General features: G+C 47.0%; 1 protein-coding gene across 1 annotated transcript in view; it reads left to right on the forward strand.

The window, feature by feature from the left end:
• Positions 1–9,501: 9,501 nt before the first annotated feature.
• trpm3 (transient receptor potential cation channel, subfamily M, member 3) overlaps positions 9,502–14,646 on the forward strand; it is a gene marked incomplete at both ends in the record, with an annotated part of 280,992 nt that continues 275,847 nt past the window's right edge. The window contains 1 exon segment of the mRNA XM_080765825.1: positions 9,502–9,753. Within this exon segment, the coding sequence (XP_080621951.1) occupies positions 9,502–9,753 (252 nt within the window).

Genomic DNA, 14,646 nt, shown 5'->3' on the forward strand with positions numbered 1-14,646 from the left:
TGATGAGATGCTGTGAAACTCCCCCCTGTCAGGTGATGAGATGCTGTGAAACTCCCCCTGTTAGGTGATGAGAAGCTGTGGTTTTGGCTTTAACGTCAAAACGTCAAAATTTAAAACATGTCTTCTAAATCCTGACAGTTTTCTGAAATACCTCATGTTTCTGTATCAGTGGTGCTCAATATTTCATGTCAAGTACCCCACAAATATGTAATTGGCCGCCGACCCCCATCTGAAAATGATGTTATTCCAGTTGCTCTGAAAGAATATATATTCAAAGATTTTCACCACATTTTTCACGATTTTTCAAAAATAACAGACCTACAAGCTCATATGAGCTTGTAGATCTGCTATTTTTCAATAGCTAAAGTATGACATGATGCTTAAAACACCAAAAGGGGTTCCCGCCCGGAATGGGCTAAAACCAGACGGTTAATTGGAAAACCAGAAACCCACATTTTCTATTGATTAGAATCCAGAAGAAGTGAAGTGTGGAGAAGGTGAAGCAATCAGCCGCGTGCCTTCCTTTCATCCTTCCATCCGTTGGAGGCCAAACGCAACGGCACAATCTGTCCCTATTTAAATTTAAATTAGAAAAGGCACAGAGCCACAAAGCAAGGCCTCTCTTCTCTCTCTCTCTCTCTCTCTCTCTCCTTCAAGTGCACACAGCTCTCATCCTAATCTAATGTCGCTGCATTCCTCAGCAGGAGCATGTGTTCCCATAACATGCTTTCATTATCGTCTCTCATGTGTCGTGTGATCAAGTAGGGTGTTCTGTTACAACAAAAAAATATAACATTAAAAAGTTAGAATAATAATTATGGAGAGAAGAGCTTTCTCTGCCTGGTGACGGAGACATCTGTCTCGTTATAAGGATCTGAGCCTAAGCTGCTAATCAGGCTTTTTTTGTTTAAATTATTTTTATCCCACGATTTCACAACCCATTGTTTTTTTTCCACCCTGCAGGGCGTCCCCAGCTAAATGATATATAGTTAGGAACCAAATGGACGCTTTATGGGTCTGTAACTCTGAGTGTACAAATGGACACTAAATTAATAAATAAATTGGGGTCCCAGAGATGGAAATGCCATTAAATGGAGGTCCATCCGTAGCCTAATGTGTCCTTGAAATGGAAATGGTCGAAAATCACTGCCTATAGAACCATGAATGTCTTCTCTAATGGAAGACATTAACCCATTCTGAACGGGAACCCATTTTGGTGTTAGCATCATGTTATGCTTTAGCTATTTAAAAAATAGCAGATCTACAAGCTCATAGCGCGCCACCGAGTGGCGCGCTACGAGCTTGTAGGTCTGCTATTTTTTGAAAAATCGAAGAACGACTGACATTTTTTAGAATCTGATCTCAGGTCAGAATGGGTTGATCAGACCAGTGTGTGTCCAGTGGAAACCTCGTATGAATCTGATCTCAGGTCAGAATGGGTTAAAATTGTTTTCAAATGGGGGTCCGCGGACAAATAAGTGTTCATTTGGGGGGTCCATTTGGGGGTTCATTTGGGGGTCCGTGACATGAAAAGTTTTGATAACCACTGGTCTAAAGTGACTAAGTACATTTACTCAAGCATTGCACTTAAATCATAAAGCACCAAAGTGGAAAAAAAATGGCACTCCAAAATAAGACATGCAAGACTGGCTCAGAAGCAGCGTTTAAACGCGTTTTGGCAATTGGCCATCCTCAGAGCGCATATTTAAACCATTCTGTACGGGAACCCCTTTTGGTGTTTTAAGCATGATGTTATAGCCATTGGAAAATAGCAGTTCTACAAGCTCTACGAGCTTGTAGAACTGCTATTTTTTTTTTATCGTGAAAATGTGACGCAAATCTTTGAATATAATATAATTCTTTCAGAGCCAAAGTTTTTAACTCAAATCTTTGCTTCCGGGTGGGGTCCCTGGAACTACATATTTTCAGATGGGGGTCGGAGGACAATTACATATAATCTTGGGGTCCTTGACATGAAAATGTTTGAGAACGACACAAAGCATTTGTAGAATCGTCCTCAGGTCTAAATGGCTTTAAAAAAGACTACGCTGTCTCTCACTCCCTCCGTGTGGGTTTAAAGACTACGCTGTCTCTCACTCCCTCCGTGTGGGTTTAGCTTGCTTTTTTATTGTTTTGCACGTCTCAAGCCCTCAAAACATGTTAATCACATTAATGTGCTCAAAATAATAAATAAATCATTGCATTTGAAATGAGCTAGGCTGCTGCTTCACGATGGTTCACTGCTGCCCGGGCCAACTAACAACGGCACAAATTAATTAAAGGATAAAACAATAATGGCTTTTATCACGTTTTTTTTGTACTACCGTTTCAGGCATGAGCAGTAATGATGAGCATATACTGTGATCTTCAAAAAATAGGAGTGCGTGTGCGTGTGCACGCGTGTGTGCACAGTCAAATAAGTGAGCAACTTGCGTATAGTCTTGACGACTGAACTGAACTCAAACTTTATTTATAATTCACGTCCAAAATTCGACCAAAGTGCAGCAAACGATCAGAATAGATTCAGACGACAAGACAAAGAGTTAGTTCTGTATAGGTTGTATTAACATTTTACTGCATTTTACGCACACAAAATATATTTTGTGTGCATGCGTGCGTGCGTGTGTGCGCGCGCGTTCATGCATTGCATACGGATGACACACGGCTGCATTGTAGCGAAGCGTTGATGATGCAAATTCAAAGTTTTTCGTGGCTATAGTAACCGTGGCAACAGCACAGCCCTAGAGTGAGTGTGTGTGTGTGTGGGGGGAGGGTGGGAGGGTCTTCGGAGGGGGGTGGGGAAGATGTAGCCTACAGTTTTCTTTTTTAACACCAAATGAATTCAGACATTCTGAAAAAATCACACCCGTGTGAACTGAGTGGTGCAACTCACCTCCCCCTCCTCCTCCTCTCTCTCTCTCTCTCTCTCTCTCATTAGCAGGCAACAGAGCAGCACTCTCTCTCTGTTTCTGGCACAGCACCCCTACTGGTACTAATAGTCATATACTCGTGCTCATGGCCACATAGGTAGACACATAGGTAGACACGGACATTGCTGGTTGTAGGAGTGGTTTCAGAATGTCTGAAAAATCAGCATATTTTGAATTAGTTTAGTCATAATTTATAGTCTAAAAGTCTATATAGTCTTTTGAACACAATTTAATTTAGTTTTAGTGAACATCTCGCCTGTCCTCCTCCTTAAGATCTTAAATGGATTTGCACCTCCACCACTGAAACAGTTCATAGATCGAAGGGACAGTGGTGACAGAGCAACAAGGGCAACTACCAGACGTAGTGCCAATCAGACGTAGTGTGTTTGGTAAAACAGTCTTCTCTGTTAGAGCCTCCCATCACTGGAACAGTCTCCCCACAGAATTAAGAGAGACCTCCAACTATCTGACCTTCAAATCCAACCTGAAAAGGTGGCTAAAAACAACTCAAATCTGTAATCATGAGTAACTCAGCACTATTTAGTATTTATCACCGGTGTCATTTCTCACTTCACTTGTTCTGTCCCCTGTACCATGTTGATCTGTTCCTGTATTGTACTGTATTGTATTTTGTTTTTGTATGGACGTAGTGTTGGGTTCTTGCACATAATGCACACATGGCATCAACGCATGGTGTTGTGTGCAGGCACACTACACTTTGTCCTTTTTATCATTCATTTTTTAAGAGCCTGCCCAGGGACTACAGATGAAATTTAGCTTCGGCTAACTCTGGCCCATTTACATTGATGTGAAAACTGACATGTTGATTAATAAGCTTTGTCCCTGTCAAAAAAAAAAAAAAAAAAAAGCACGTTATCCCATTTAGAAAACTCGGGGAGTGGCTATAGCTAATTGAGGACAAACTTTAAATATTCCGTTTAGAATTGGGTCAAAGAAGAAGAGACACATGGGGGGGGGTTGGCACCCATGCTGTTCAGATTGAGTCATACATACTGCTGCTGTTTAGCCATCATCTCTTCTATCTCACCTTTTTTTATCTGATTCTCACGCTTTTTTGTTTGGGAATCCCTCCTCTGTGGTTTCCCAGGTGTTTCTTATTATGAACACGTCCATTTGGATCATGTAGTAGTTATAGCATTACGCACGCACGGACGCACACTCATTCTCCATTCTTACTCACCTTCTCTCTTTCTCTCTTTCGCTTTCTCAATCTCATTAGTGTGGTTGCCAGGATAACCGGGCAACCAGACCATAGTACATTGTCCCACTTTATTTCTCCATTTATAGTTTGGCTGGCTTCTTGTCCCACAGTTTTGGCGGCACGCAGTTGAGCCGTATGTCAAATCGACCGGCTTCATCGGGAATTGTGTGCTTGCTTTCTGCTAAGAGATATGTGGTATTGCAGCAGTTCGTACCCCAAACATACAGACAGACATACGTTATGCCTGTTCAAAGTGCCGGTCATCGCTGCTTGCAGCTATTTTTTGTAAAAAATGTTCACATACCTGCTTGCATCATATTTTACTAAACTCCAACTCGCTGTTGGCGGGAAAATTATATATATATTTGTGCGTGTCGCGTGTGTGTGTGTGTGTGTGTGTGCACGTGTGTATTTATTTTCTCCACTGGAATGAGACACAGGTAAAGATAATCTGTAAAGTGGGTGTTGGTTGATTAGACCAACCGTATTCCAGCCTCTCTCTCTCTCTCTCTCCTTGACTCCTTGGCTGGTGTTTCTCAGACCAAAGTCATTAGAATGGCATTAACACATTTTAATGCCAGCTTGACAAAAATGTTCAGCAACAAACAAGAGCTAAACAAGAGCAGGCTTAACGACCTGTTCATGCTCCAGTTTTAGGTGATAAGGTTGACCACCGAAACGGGGGTTAGTAAAAAAAACTAAAGAGATACATGAGTCGCTTAACACCGCGGTGTGACGTCGTGTCACCTTATCTCCTAAAATCTCTACAAGTTTGTAGATCTTCTATTTTTCAATGGCTAAAGTAAAACATATAATGCTTAAAACACAAAATGGGGTTCCCGTACAGAATGCGTTAAAAGGGGCGTTGCCGTCTGCATCAGGTGTGCATGATGTGTGCAAATTACTGAGCCACTATAGGCAGGCTCTATAGTTTTAGGGTGAGGTTGATTTAAAAATATATATTTCTAAAACGGTTAGTCCCAACACTTGATTCTGATTGGCTGGTTACCGTCACATGACCGTTGTAAATTTCACCGATAACCCACACCTTCAATCACTTCATATCATTCCCAGCTGATTCTGCAGCCTTGTAGCTGAACTGGGGAAGGGGAGCGCTTTATTGCCTTACAAACCCATGCCGTGTGGGCGTCTAAGCACCGCACGGCTCATATGACTGTGAATGTGAGGCTCCAGGCAGCCCCGTAAAGACATCAAACGCTATTCTCCCGTCACATAGCTTGCCGAGCAAAACAAGGACGTAATGTGGCTCGCTCTGGTGGCGCAAAGTGTAGCTACTTTCGTGAATTTAATAGTTTTATTAGGTTAATATTGCTATATGTCTGTAACCGTTTTAGAAGAGCAATAAGCCACTCGAGGCCCCAGCTTACCGGGTATTTTACAATGGCTGGGAGGGTAGAAGACCCTCCACTGCGCGTCGGGTCTGCCTACGCCTCCCAGCCATAGTAAAATACCCGGTAACCTGAGACCTCTCGTGGCTTATTGCTTTAATATTCTAGAGGTGTGGTTTGGGCCATTGATTTGAACCATGATGGCTCAGGGGTAATGTGACCAGGTGGTAACCTCAAGGTCGCCAGTTCGAACCCGGGCTCCCCCAGAGTTAGTGTCAAAGTGTCCTTGAGCAAGACTCTGAACCCCCAATTGCTCCCGATGTGCATTTTGGTGCCTTGCATGCATGGTTTCCGCCGCCATCCGTGTGTGAATGTAATGCACAATCTCTGTAAAGTGCCTTGGGGTTAGTTATCTGAAGCATGGGGTTCAGGGCCAGAGAGCCGTCGTATAGAGACGGATCAGATACTGTATTGATCCAGAGGTGAACTCAGTTGTCATAGCAGCAGCAGCAGCAGCAGCAGCTACTCAGTGAAGGTCTTTTCCCCAGCAGACCTGCCGCTGATCCGATCCAGTCGACGAGCGACGCCTGCGTCACTCACTCCCTCTTAACCTTAACCTTAACCCATCTAAGCCTGACGTCGACATTTTTTTAAATGTCTTCTATAAGTCATGACAATTTTCAGATATTTTTCTATATCAGTGGATCTTGCAATATTTCATGTCAAGGACCCCAAAAATGATATGTAATAGGCCACCGACCCCCCCCCCCCCCCCCCAAACTGAAAATAATACCGGTGTGTCGTTCCAGGGACCCTCCCAGAAGAAGCAAAGATTTGAGTTATAAACATTCGCTTTGAAAGAATATATATTCAAAGGCACATTTGAGGCACATTTTCACGATTTTTCAAAAATAGCAGATCTACAAGCTCGTGTAGCGAGGCACTCGGTGCAGCGCCATACGAGCTTGTAGATCTGCTATTTATCAATAGCTAAAGTATAACATAATGCTTGGTTCCCGTCAGTATAGTAATCGATATAGTTATTAATACATAATTGGATTTCATTATATCCTGGAAAGGATCTGAGCATGCAGCGTTGCATGTGTCACTGTCGCTACTTTATTTGGCGAGCGTCTTGCCAAATATTTAATCATCCTGTGAGGAAATGTGTTTGATTTGCACCTTGCATAACGAGACAGATTCTACCAAATAACAACTTGTGTCAAATCCATGGCGTTGAGTTCTATGCATGTGCGTTCCATCTCCTGGACACATCTGAATGACTGAATGAATCTGTAGTGTAGGAAATAATGGCTTAACTCCATCCATCCATCCATCCATCTTCAACCACTTATCCGTAGTCTGGTCGCGGGGGCAACAGCTCCACCAGAGAGCTCCAGACGTCCCTCTCCGGAGCAACATTAGTGACTTCCTCCTGGGGGATCCCGAGACGGTCCAAGGCCAGTGAGTCGATGTAATCCCTCCATCTGGTCCTTGGTCTGCCCCGGGGTCTCCTCCCAGTGCTGGGACGTGCATCGAAGACCTCCCTATAGGGAGACGCCCGAGAGGCATCCAAACCAGATGCCCCGAGCCACCTAAGATGGCCCCTTTCCAGGCGAGGGAGCAGCGGTTCTACCCCGAGTCTCTCTCGCGTGACCCTATCACCCTATCTCTAAGGGAGATGCCAGCCACCCGTCGGAGAAAACTCATTTTGGCCGCTTGTATTCCTGACCTTATTCTTTCGGCTTAACACGTTGGTTCCAAATGCCATTAAAGGGACGTGAAGTAAGCCCTGTGTGTGTAGGCTATACCCAATACAAATAAAAAAAGGACATGCCCTCTCCGGTGTAAATGGTAAGTGTTATATAGCGCCCGAGGCGCTTTACAGATATAAGAGATTGTGCATTACATTCACCCATTCACACTCATTCATACACCCGATGCCGGAGGAAACCATGCAAGGCGTCAACCTGCACAGCGGGAGCAATTAGGGGTTCAGACTGAAGACACTGATGCTGCTGGCTGGGTCACTGTCGCTGTCCACTGGTCCACTGGTGCTGAAGCCTTGGTTCACGCATCGGTGGCATTAGACTGCTGTCCAGTCCTTGCGGTTGGTCCATCTGTCTTGTGTATATATCGTTCCTCCACTCGCTGTGGCTTCGCTCCACGCATGGCGCTGTGGCTTCGCTCCACGCACGGCGCTGTGGCTTCTCTCCACGCACGGCGCTGTGGCTTCGCTCCACGCACGGCGCTGTGGCTTCGCTCCACGCACGGCGCTGTGGCTTCGCTCCACGCACGGCGCTGTGGCTTCGCTCCACGCACGGCGCTGTGGCTTCGCTCCACGCACGGCGCTGTGGCTTCGCTCCACGCACGGCGGTGTGGCTTCGCTCCACGCACGGCGGTGTGGCTTCGCTCCACGCACGGCGCTGTGGCTTCGCTCCACGCACGGCGCTGTGGCTTCGCTCCACGCACGGCGCTGTGGCTTCGCTCCACGCACGGCGCTGTGGCTTCGCTCCACGCACGGCGCTGTGGCTTCGCTCCACGCACGGCGCTGTGGCTTCGCTCCACGCACGGCGGTGTGGCTTCGCTCCACGCACGGCGCTGTGGCTTCGCTCCACGCACGGCGCTGTGGCTTCGCTCCACGCACGGCGGTGGCTGTCGTGAATTGTAACAATATTTTTCATAAGGAGGACCTCTGGGAGCACCCTCCTCCCCCCCCCCCACCTCTCTCTCTCTCTCCATTCATCAGCCCTGCACTGCTCTCACAAGGAGATGCCACATTATCCTGCATTTCATTTATTTAACTTGACACCCTGCTCTCTCTCTCTCTCTCTCTCTCTTTGTGATTTGTGATTTCCCTGATGTGATTTGATGCTGAGTTGCGGTAGGATTTAATAAAGGTATTTTTAAAATAAAAAAATCCCTCTGTTTATCTCTCTCTCCCGATGTCCCTCATCTCCCCACCCTTGAGATGCACTCTCCAACCCCCCCCCCACACACCCCTCTCTCTCTCTCTCTCTCTCTCTCTCTCTCTCTCTCTCTCTCTCTCTCTCTCTCTCTCTCTCTCTCTCTGAGAGGAGGCGACTCAATATCAAGATCAGTGCCACAGTAGCTGCACATGCAACAGGGTGCTGCAGACGGCACCCTCCGCGTCACCCCTCCTCTCTCTCTCTCTCTCTGTCTCTCTCTCTCTCTCTCTCTCTCTCTCTCTCTCTCTCTCTCCCTCCCAGCGGCGGACTAAAAGGACAACACAGAATAGCGGCAGGCTGCGCGGGCTGTGAAAGTCAAGGTGCAATTTGCGTTCCGGCACCCCTCCCCCTCCCCCCTCCCCTCTCTCTCTCTCTCTCTCTCTCTCTCTCTCTCACACGCGCGGAGGATTGTACAAAAAAGAAGTGAAGGAATTTTAAGGAGACGGATAATTTCCTCTCGGACGCTTCAACCGAAACGGAACCAGAGAAAGGAGTTTAAGGGGAACGCAAAGGGAGGAGAATAAAAAGGAAAGAAGTCTCCAAGTTTTGGAAAAGAGAGGAGGAGGAGGAGGAGGAGGGGCAGTCAGGGGGGACGGACCGGCGACCATCATGACAGCCACAGGGTTTGTTTGAGCACCCTTCCCTTTTCTCCGGTGCACCCAGGAAGTGGTCATCACTGCGTCACCTTCTGACCGAGCTGACCCAGGAAGTGGTCATCACTGCGTCACCTTCTGACCGAGCTGACTCAGGAAGTGGTCATCACTGCGTCACCTTCTGACCGAGCTGACTCAGGAAGTGGTCATCACTGCGTCACCTTCTGATCGAGCTGACCCAGGAAGTGGTCATCACTGTGTCACCTTCTGACCGAGCTGACTCAGGAAGTGGTCATCACTGTGTCACCTTCTCATCACTGCGTCACCTTCTGATCGAGCTGACCCAGGAAGTGGTCATCACTGTGTCACCTTCTGACCGAGCTGACCCAGGAAGTGGTCATCACCCCGTGAAACTCTGACGGAGCTTCCTCTTCCATCATGGCGTCTAAGAAGAAGTGGGCCGAGAGGCGCGACGGGCGGCGGGAGCGGACGTTTTCGACGCGGGGGGACGACTCCTCTGCCGGGCCCCCCCCCGGCGCGGGGGCCCCAGGGGGCCCCTCGGGAGGAGGGGGAGGAGGGGGTCCTGGGGGACGCGCCACGAGCAGGGGCCGCTTCTCGGAGTCCTGGAAGAGGATCAGCTCCCGGGGGGGCTCCACCAAGCGGGGGGCCCTCGGGTCCCAGCAGCCACCGGTAAGACCCCCTGTGGGGGGTAAACCGTCAGGGGGGGTTTGGGGGGGCTTTGAGCCCCATCCACCTGGGTGGTGGGAGAGAGGAGGAGGAGGGGAGGTGAAGATCTTTATTATCAGTATGTGGTTGTGCAAGTCTCCCATGACTCTGTCAGTGTCACGCATGGAACCAGTTTTGGTTCCGGTTTAGGGTTTGGTTCCATTTTATGGTTTTCCCGAGCAAGAAAACCTGATCGGGACATCCCTATAGTATATCAATATTTCACCCACATCATGATAATTAGACTGGATATTGTCTGTGATTTGGGATATTGCACTATTGTGATATCATAATGGCATAAGTGTTCTATATAAAACTATAAATCTGATCGCGAAAAGTCGGTATCGACAGGGATACTCAAAATCAAATGATCGTAATCATCGGAACGGGAGCAAAAGAAAGGTGATCGGGACATCCGTGTAGTTCCATCTCTACACTGTCAGAGTCATCTGTAGTTCCATCTGCACACTGTCAGTCATCTGTAGTTCCATCTGCACACTGTCACAGAGTCATCTGTAGTTCCATCTGTACACTGTCAGAGTAAGCTGTAGTTCCATCTGCACACTGTCACAGAGTCATCTGTAGTTCCATCTGCACACTGTCACAGAGTCATCCGTAGTTCCATCTGTACACTGTCACAGAGTCATCTGTAGTTCCATCTGTACACTGTCAGAGTCATCTGTAGTTCCATCTGCACACTGTCACAGAGTCATCTGTAGTTCCATCTGTACACTGTCAGAGTCATCTGTAGTTCCATCTGCACACTGTCACAGAGTCATCTGTAGTTCCATCTGTACACTGTCAGAGTCATCTGTAGTTCCATCTGTACACTGTCACAGAGTCATCTGTAGTTCCATCTGTACACTGTCACAGAGTCATCCGTAGTTCCATCTGTACACTGTCACAGAGTCATCTGTAGTTCCATCTGCACACTGTCACAGAGTCATCCGTAGTTCCATCTGTACACTGTCACAGAGTCACAGACCGGTAACGCAATTGTTACTGACCTGTGAGGGTCCATTAGTGTGGAAGTGTGGTGAGTGTGGAACTATGGTGGCCCTCTGGAGTGAGTGTGGAACTATAGTAGCCCTCTGGAGTAAGTGTGGAAATATAGTGGCCCTCTGGAGTAAGTGTGGAAATATAGTGGCCCCCTGGAGTGAGTGTGGAACTATGGTGGCCCCCTGGAGTGAGTGTGGAACTATGGGTGGCAGGCCCTGTGGAGTGAGTGTGGAACTATGGTGGCCCTCTCCATCGTCAAAGTTGCCCACCTCTGATGTAGACAGTGACATGTGTCAGATAGCAGGGAGGAGTTCAGATGGTCAGTGGGTCGAGAGAGATATAACAGATGGATGGATTTCTGATTGGACCGTATTGAATGCCGAAGTCTTGACCTCACTCGTTCATCCCCTGTTTTTTTTCCTCTATGGAGGATAATACGGAGTCATCTTAAAATCGTCTCGTATAAGAGTTGTCGTCCAAAAATAAACAAGCTGCCTCAGCGATATTGTCGGGGAGCTGTCTCTGTGTCGTTTTACGACAGTCAGTCTCTCTCATATTTGATACAGTCTGTTATAGCGTTTTCTCTCAGTCAGTTGATTCTTCATATCCACATGAGTGAAACGGCCGGGATGATATGTTTATTTTTCAAACACAGTTCTTATATGGTGCGATCTAAGATCCCCCTATGGGGATTATAATGATGAAACACAGTTCTTATATGAGGCCATCTAAGATCCCCCTATGGGGATTATAATACAAATAAAACAGTACATGAACCCTGGGAACAGCGCCCTCTGACGATATTGACGTCTATATATCTTCAAATGGGGGTCCGCAGGGCTAATTAGTGTCAATTTGGGGGTCCTTGACCTGAGAAAGATGGGAACCACTGCTCTATAGCACGGCGGTGGCTCAGGGGTATAGTGCCTGGATGGGCACCGCGAGGTTGCCAGTTCGAACCCCGTCTCCCCCAGAGTTAGTGTCGAAGTGTCCTTGAGCAAGACTCTGAACCCCTAATTGCACCCGATGTGCAGGTTGGTGCCTTGCATGGTTTCCGCTGCCATCGGTGTATGTGTGTGTGTGTGTTTGTGTGAATGTAATGCACAATCGATGTAAAGCGCCTTGGATAAAGGCTATATAAATGATGAAGGCCGTTCACTTCCGAAACGTTGGGTCGTATTTATGGTGTATTGAATAAAAAGCAAACACCTTGGAGCAAACCTGTGTGCGGACTCTCCTCTCTTCTCTATATAAATGCACCATTTACCATTTACAGTGTTTGGCAGAGTCAGAGGTCAGAGGTCGGGTGCATGACCTGAATAATTGACCCGTAGAAGTTTTGTAGTTCTTCTCAGTTCCTCACGAGGCTCACAAACCAAACCACGCTTACAAACTTTACAAACCTTACAAACCTTAGTAAATATCGATTTATTTGTGAGAGAGAAATTGTTTGTATGCTGGTATCTCTGCTCTGTCTCGCTCCCTCGTACGCACGCGCACACGCAAGCACACAAGCACACAAACACACACACACACACGCGCACGCGCGCATACACACACACACACACACACACACACACACACACACATACACACACACACACGCACACACACACACACACGGATGCACTCAAAGTCAAACGTTCTCATTTCCTTCCTTTCTCCATATTTTGCAGCTTCAAGGCTATTAGTGTTTGTGGAGTGTGTTGAAAGTTTGATCAATAATGTATACGTAGGTTACATGGCATCTTCCATCAGCCTGGTACGTGCGTGCGTGCGTAAAAGACTACCATATAGTCGAATACGCCCTGTTTTGCTCAAAAATATAAATCTCACAAACTTGCAGATCTGCATTTTCAGCTATTTTCATGTTTTTTTTTATCTGTCCGTTAAATCAACTATAATTGCATCCCTAGTATATATAAGGTTCGCCAGCGATATCTTATTTGGGAGGTGGAGCGTTTTGTTTGTCTGGCCGGTCCCCAGTAGACAAAAACCTTTCACGCTACAGTACACACACACACACACACACACACACACACACACACACACACACACACACACACACACACACACACACACACACACCCCACGTTGCAGGGGAAATGTTGTATATACATGATTATTATTGTGTGCAGTGCGTGCGTGCGTGCACGCACACGTATGCGTGTGCATGCGTGGAAGGCTTTGATGCAGCTACATGCATAATCCCTGTATCTTTGGTCACATGCAGGTAATTAACATGTAACACGTAGAGTATATAATTATATACAGCATGTTTCACTGATGTCTTATTTATGGCATGTCATGTATATGTTCTTTTAAGCAGGGGATTATTAGTGACACCAGATACTGTGTGTGTGCGTGCGTGCGTGCGCCCCTGCCTCAGAGGAGAGAAGCTCAGCTAAGCATGGTCCTGTAGGAATTTGTGTTGCTTGGTTATGATCCCCCCCCACTCACTCACTCACTCTCAAAGTGAGTGAGGGTGAGGGCACCCCCCGCGTCACCCCGCCTCTCTCTCTCTCTGTCTCTCTGTCGGGGGCAGGGACCGATTATTATATTCTAAATCTTTTGTCTTTTTCGAAAATTAACGCTGTACTTCAGGGATATAGGCAAGCTTAGGCACACACTGGCAAGAGAGAGAGAGAGAGAGAGAGAGAGAGAGAGAGAGATTTTTTCTTTTCAAATGTAATATTCAAAAGAAAGTTTAGACTGCAGTTAAATTGAGCCCCCTCACATCTATGAATTTACGTGATCCTTCACATAATTCTACATTCATTGCAAACTCCTCTAACTGTGACTGCATGGGGAGAGATGGGAGGTTATGGGTTATTGCTTCCTCCATTTAGACCTGTAACCTATAGACCTATAAAACAGTTTTCTGAAAAACTGCATGTTTCTATGTCAGTGGTGCTGAACTTTTTTCATATCAATTGAGGACCTCCAGAATGATCTGTATTTGGCCGCGGATCCCCATCTGAAAATGTGTGCAGTATTTTAAGTCTACTTTTGTGTTTGTGTCTAAAACTCTCATACACTATATTTAACAATAGGCTTAGGCTATATCAGCTGGTGTGTTCTGTTCTGCAATGCACACGTGCGTGCACGTGGCATCGTTAAAACGCTGTGGCACCAGTATAAAAAGAACATCATGACACCACTGCACGCATGCAACTCCAGGACGCACACACATGCTTAATATTAGAAAAATAATTATTAGTATAATGAGTATGTGCATATAGGCCTATCAAATCTTTGCTTCTGCTGTCCCTGGAACAGAATGTTTTAAGACGGGGGTTCCTGCGACATACTAAGCGTCATGTCCAGGGGGTGTACTTGTACATCAAGCTGCCTCACGCTACAGAAACAGGAGATAGGCTCCTGCCCTATGGGCCTCATGGCTACAGAAACAGGAGATAGGCTCCTGCCCCTATGGGCCTCATGGCTACAGAAACAGGAGATAGGCTCCTGCCCCTATGGGCCTCATGGCTACAGAAACAGGAGATAGGCTCCTGCCCCTATGGGCCTCATGGCTACAGAAACAGGAGATAGGCTCCTGCCCCTTTGGACCTCATGGCTACAGAAACAGGAGATAGGCTCCTGCCCCTATGGGCCTCATGGCTACAGAAACAGGAGATAGGCTCCTGCCCCTATGGGCCTCATGGCTACAGAAACAGGAGATAGGCTCCTGCCCCTATGGGCCTCATGGCTACAGAAACAGGAGATAGGCTCCTGCCCTATAGGCCTCATGGCTACAGAAACAGGAGATAGGCTCCTGCCCCTATGGGCCTCATGGCTACAGAAACAGGAGATAGGCTCCTGCCCTATAGGCCTCATGGCTACAGAAACAGGAGATAG

This window comes from Protomyctophum bolini, assembly GCF_963924005.1.
Source record: "Protomyctophum bolini genome assembly, chromosome: 6".
Taxonomy (NCBI): domain Eukaryota; kingdom Metazoa; phylum Chordata; class Actinopteri; order Myctophiformes; family Myctophidae; genus Protomyctophum; species Protomyctophum bolini.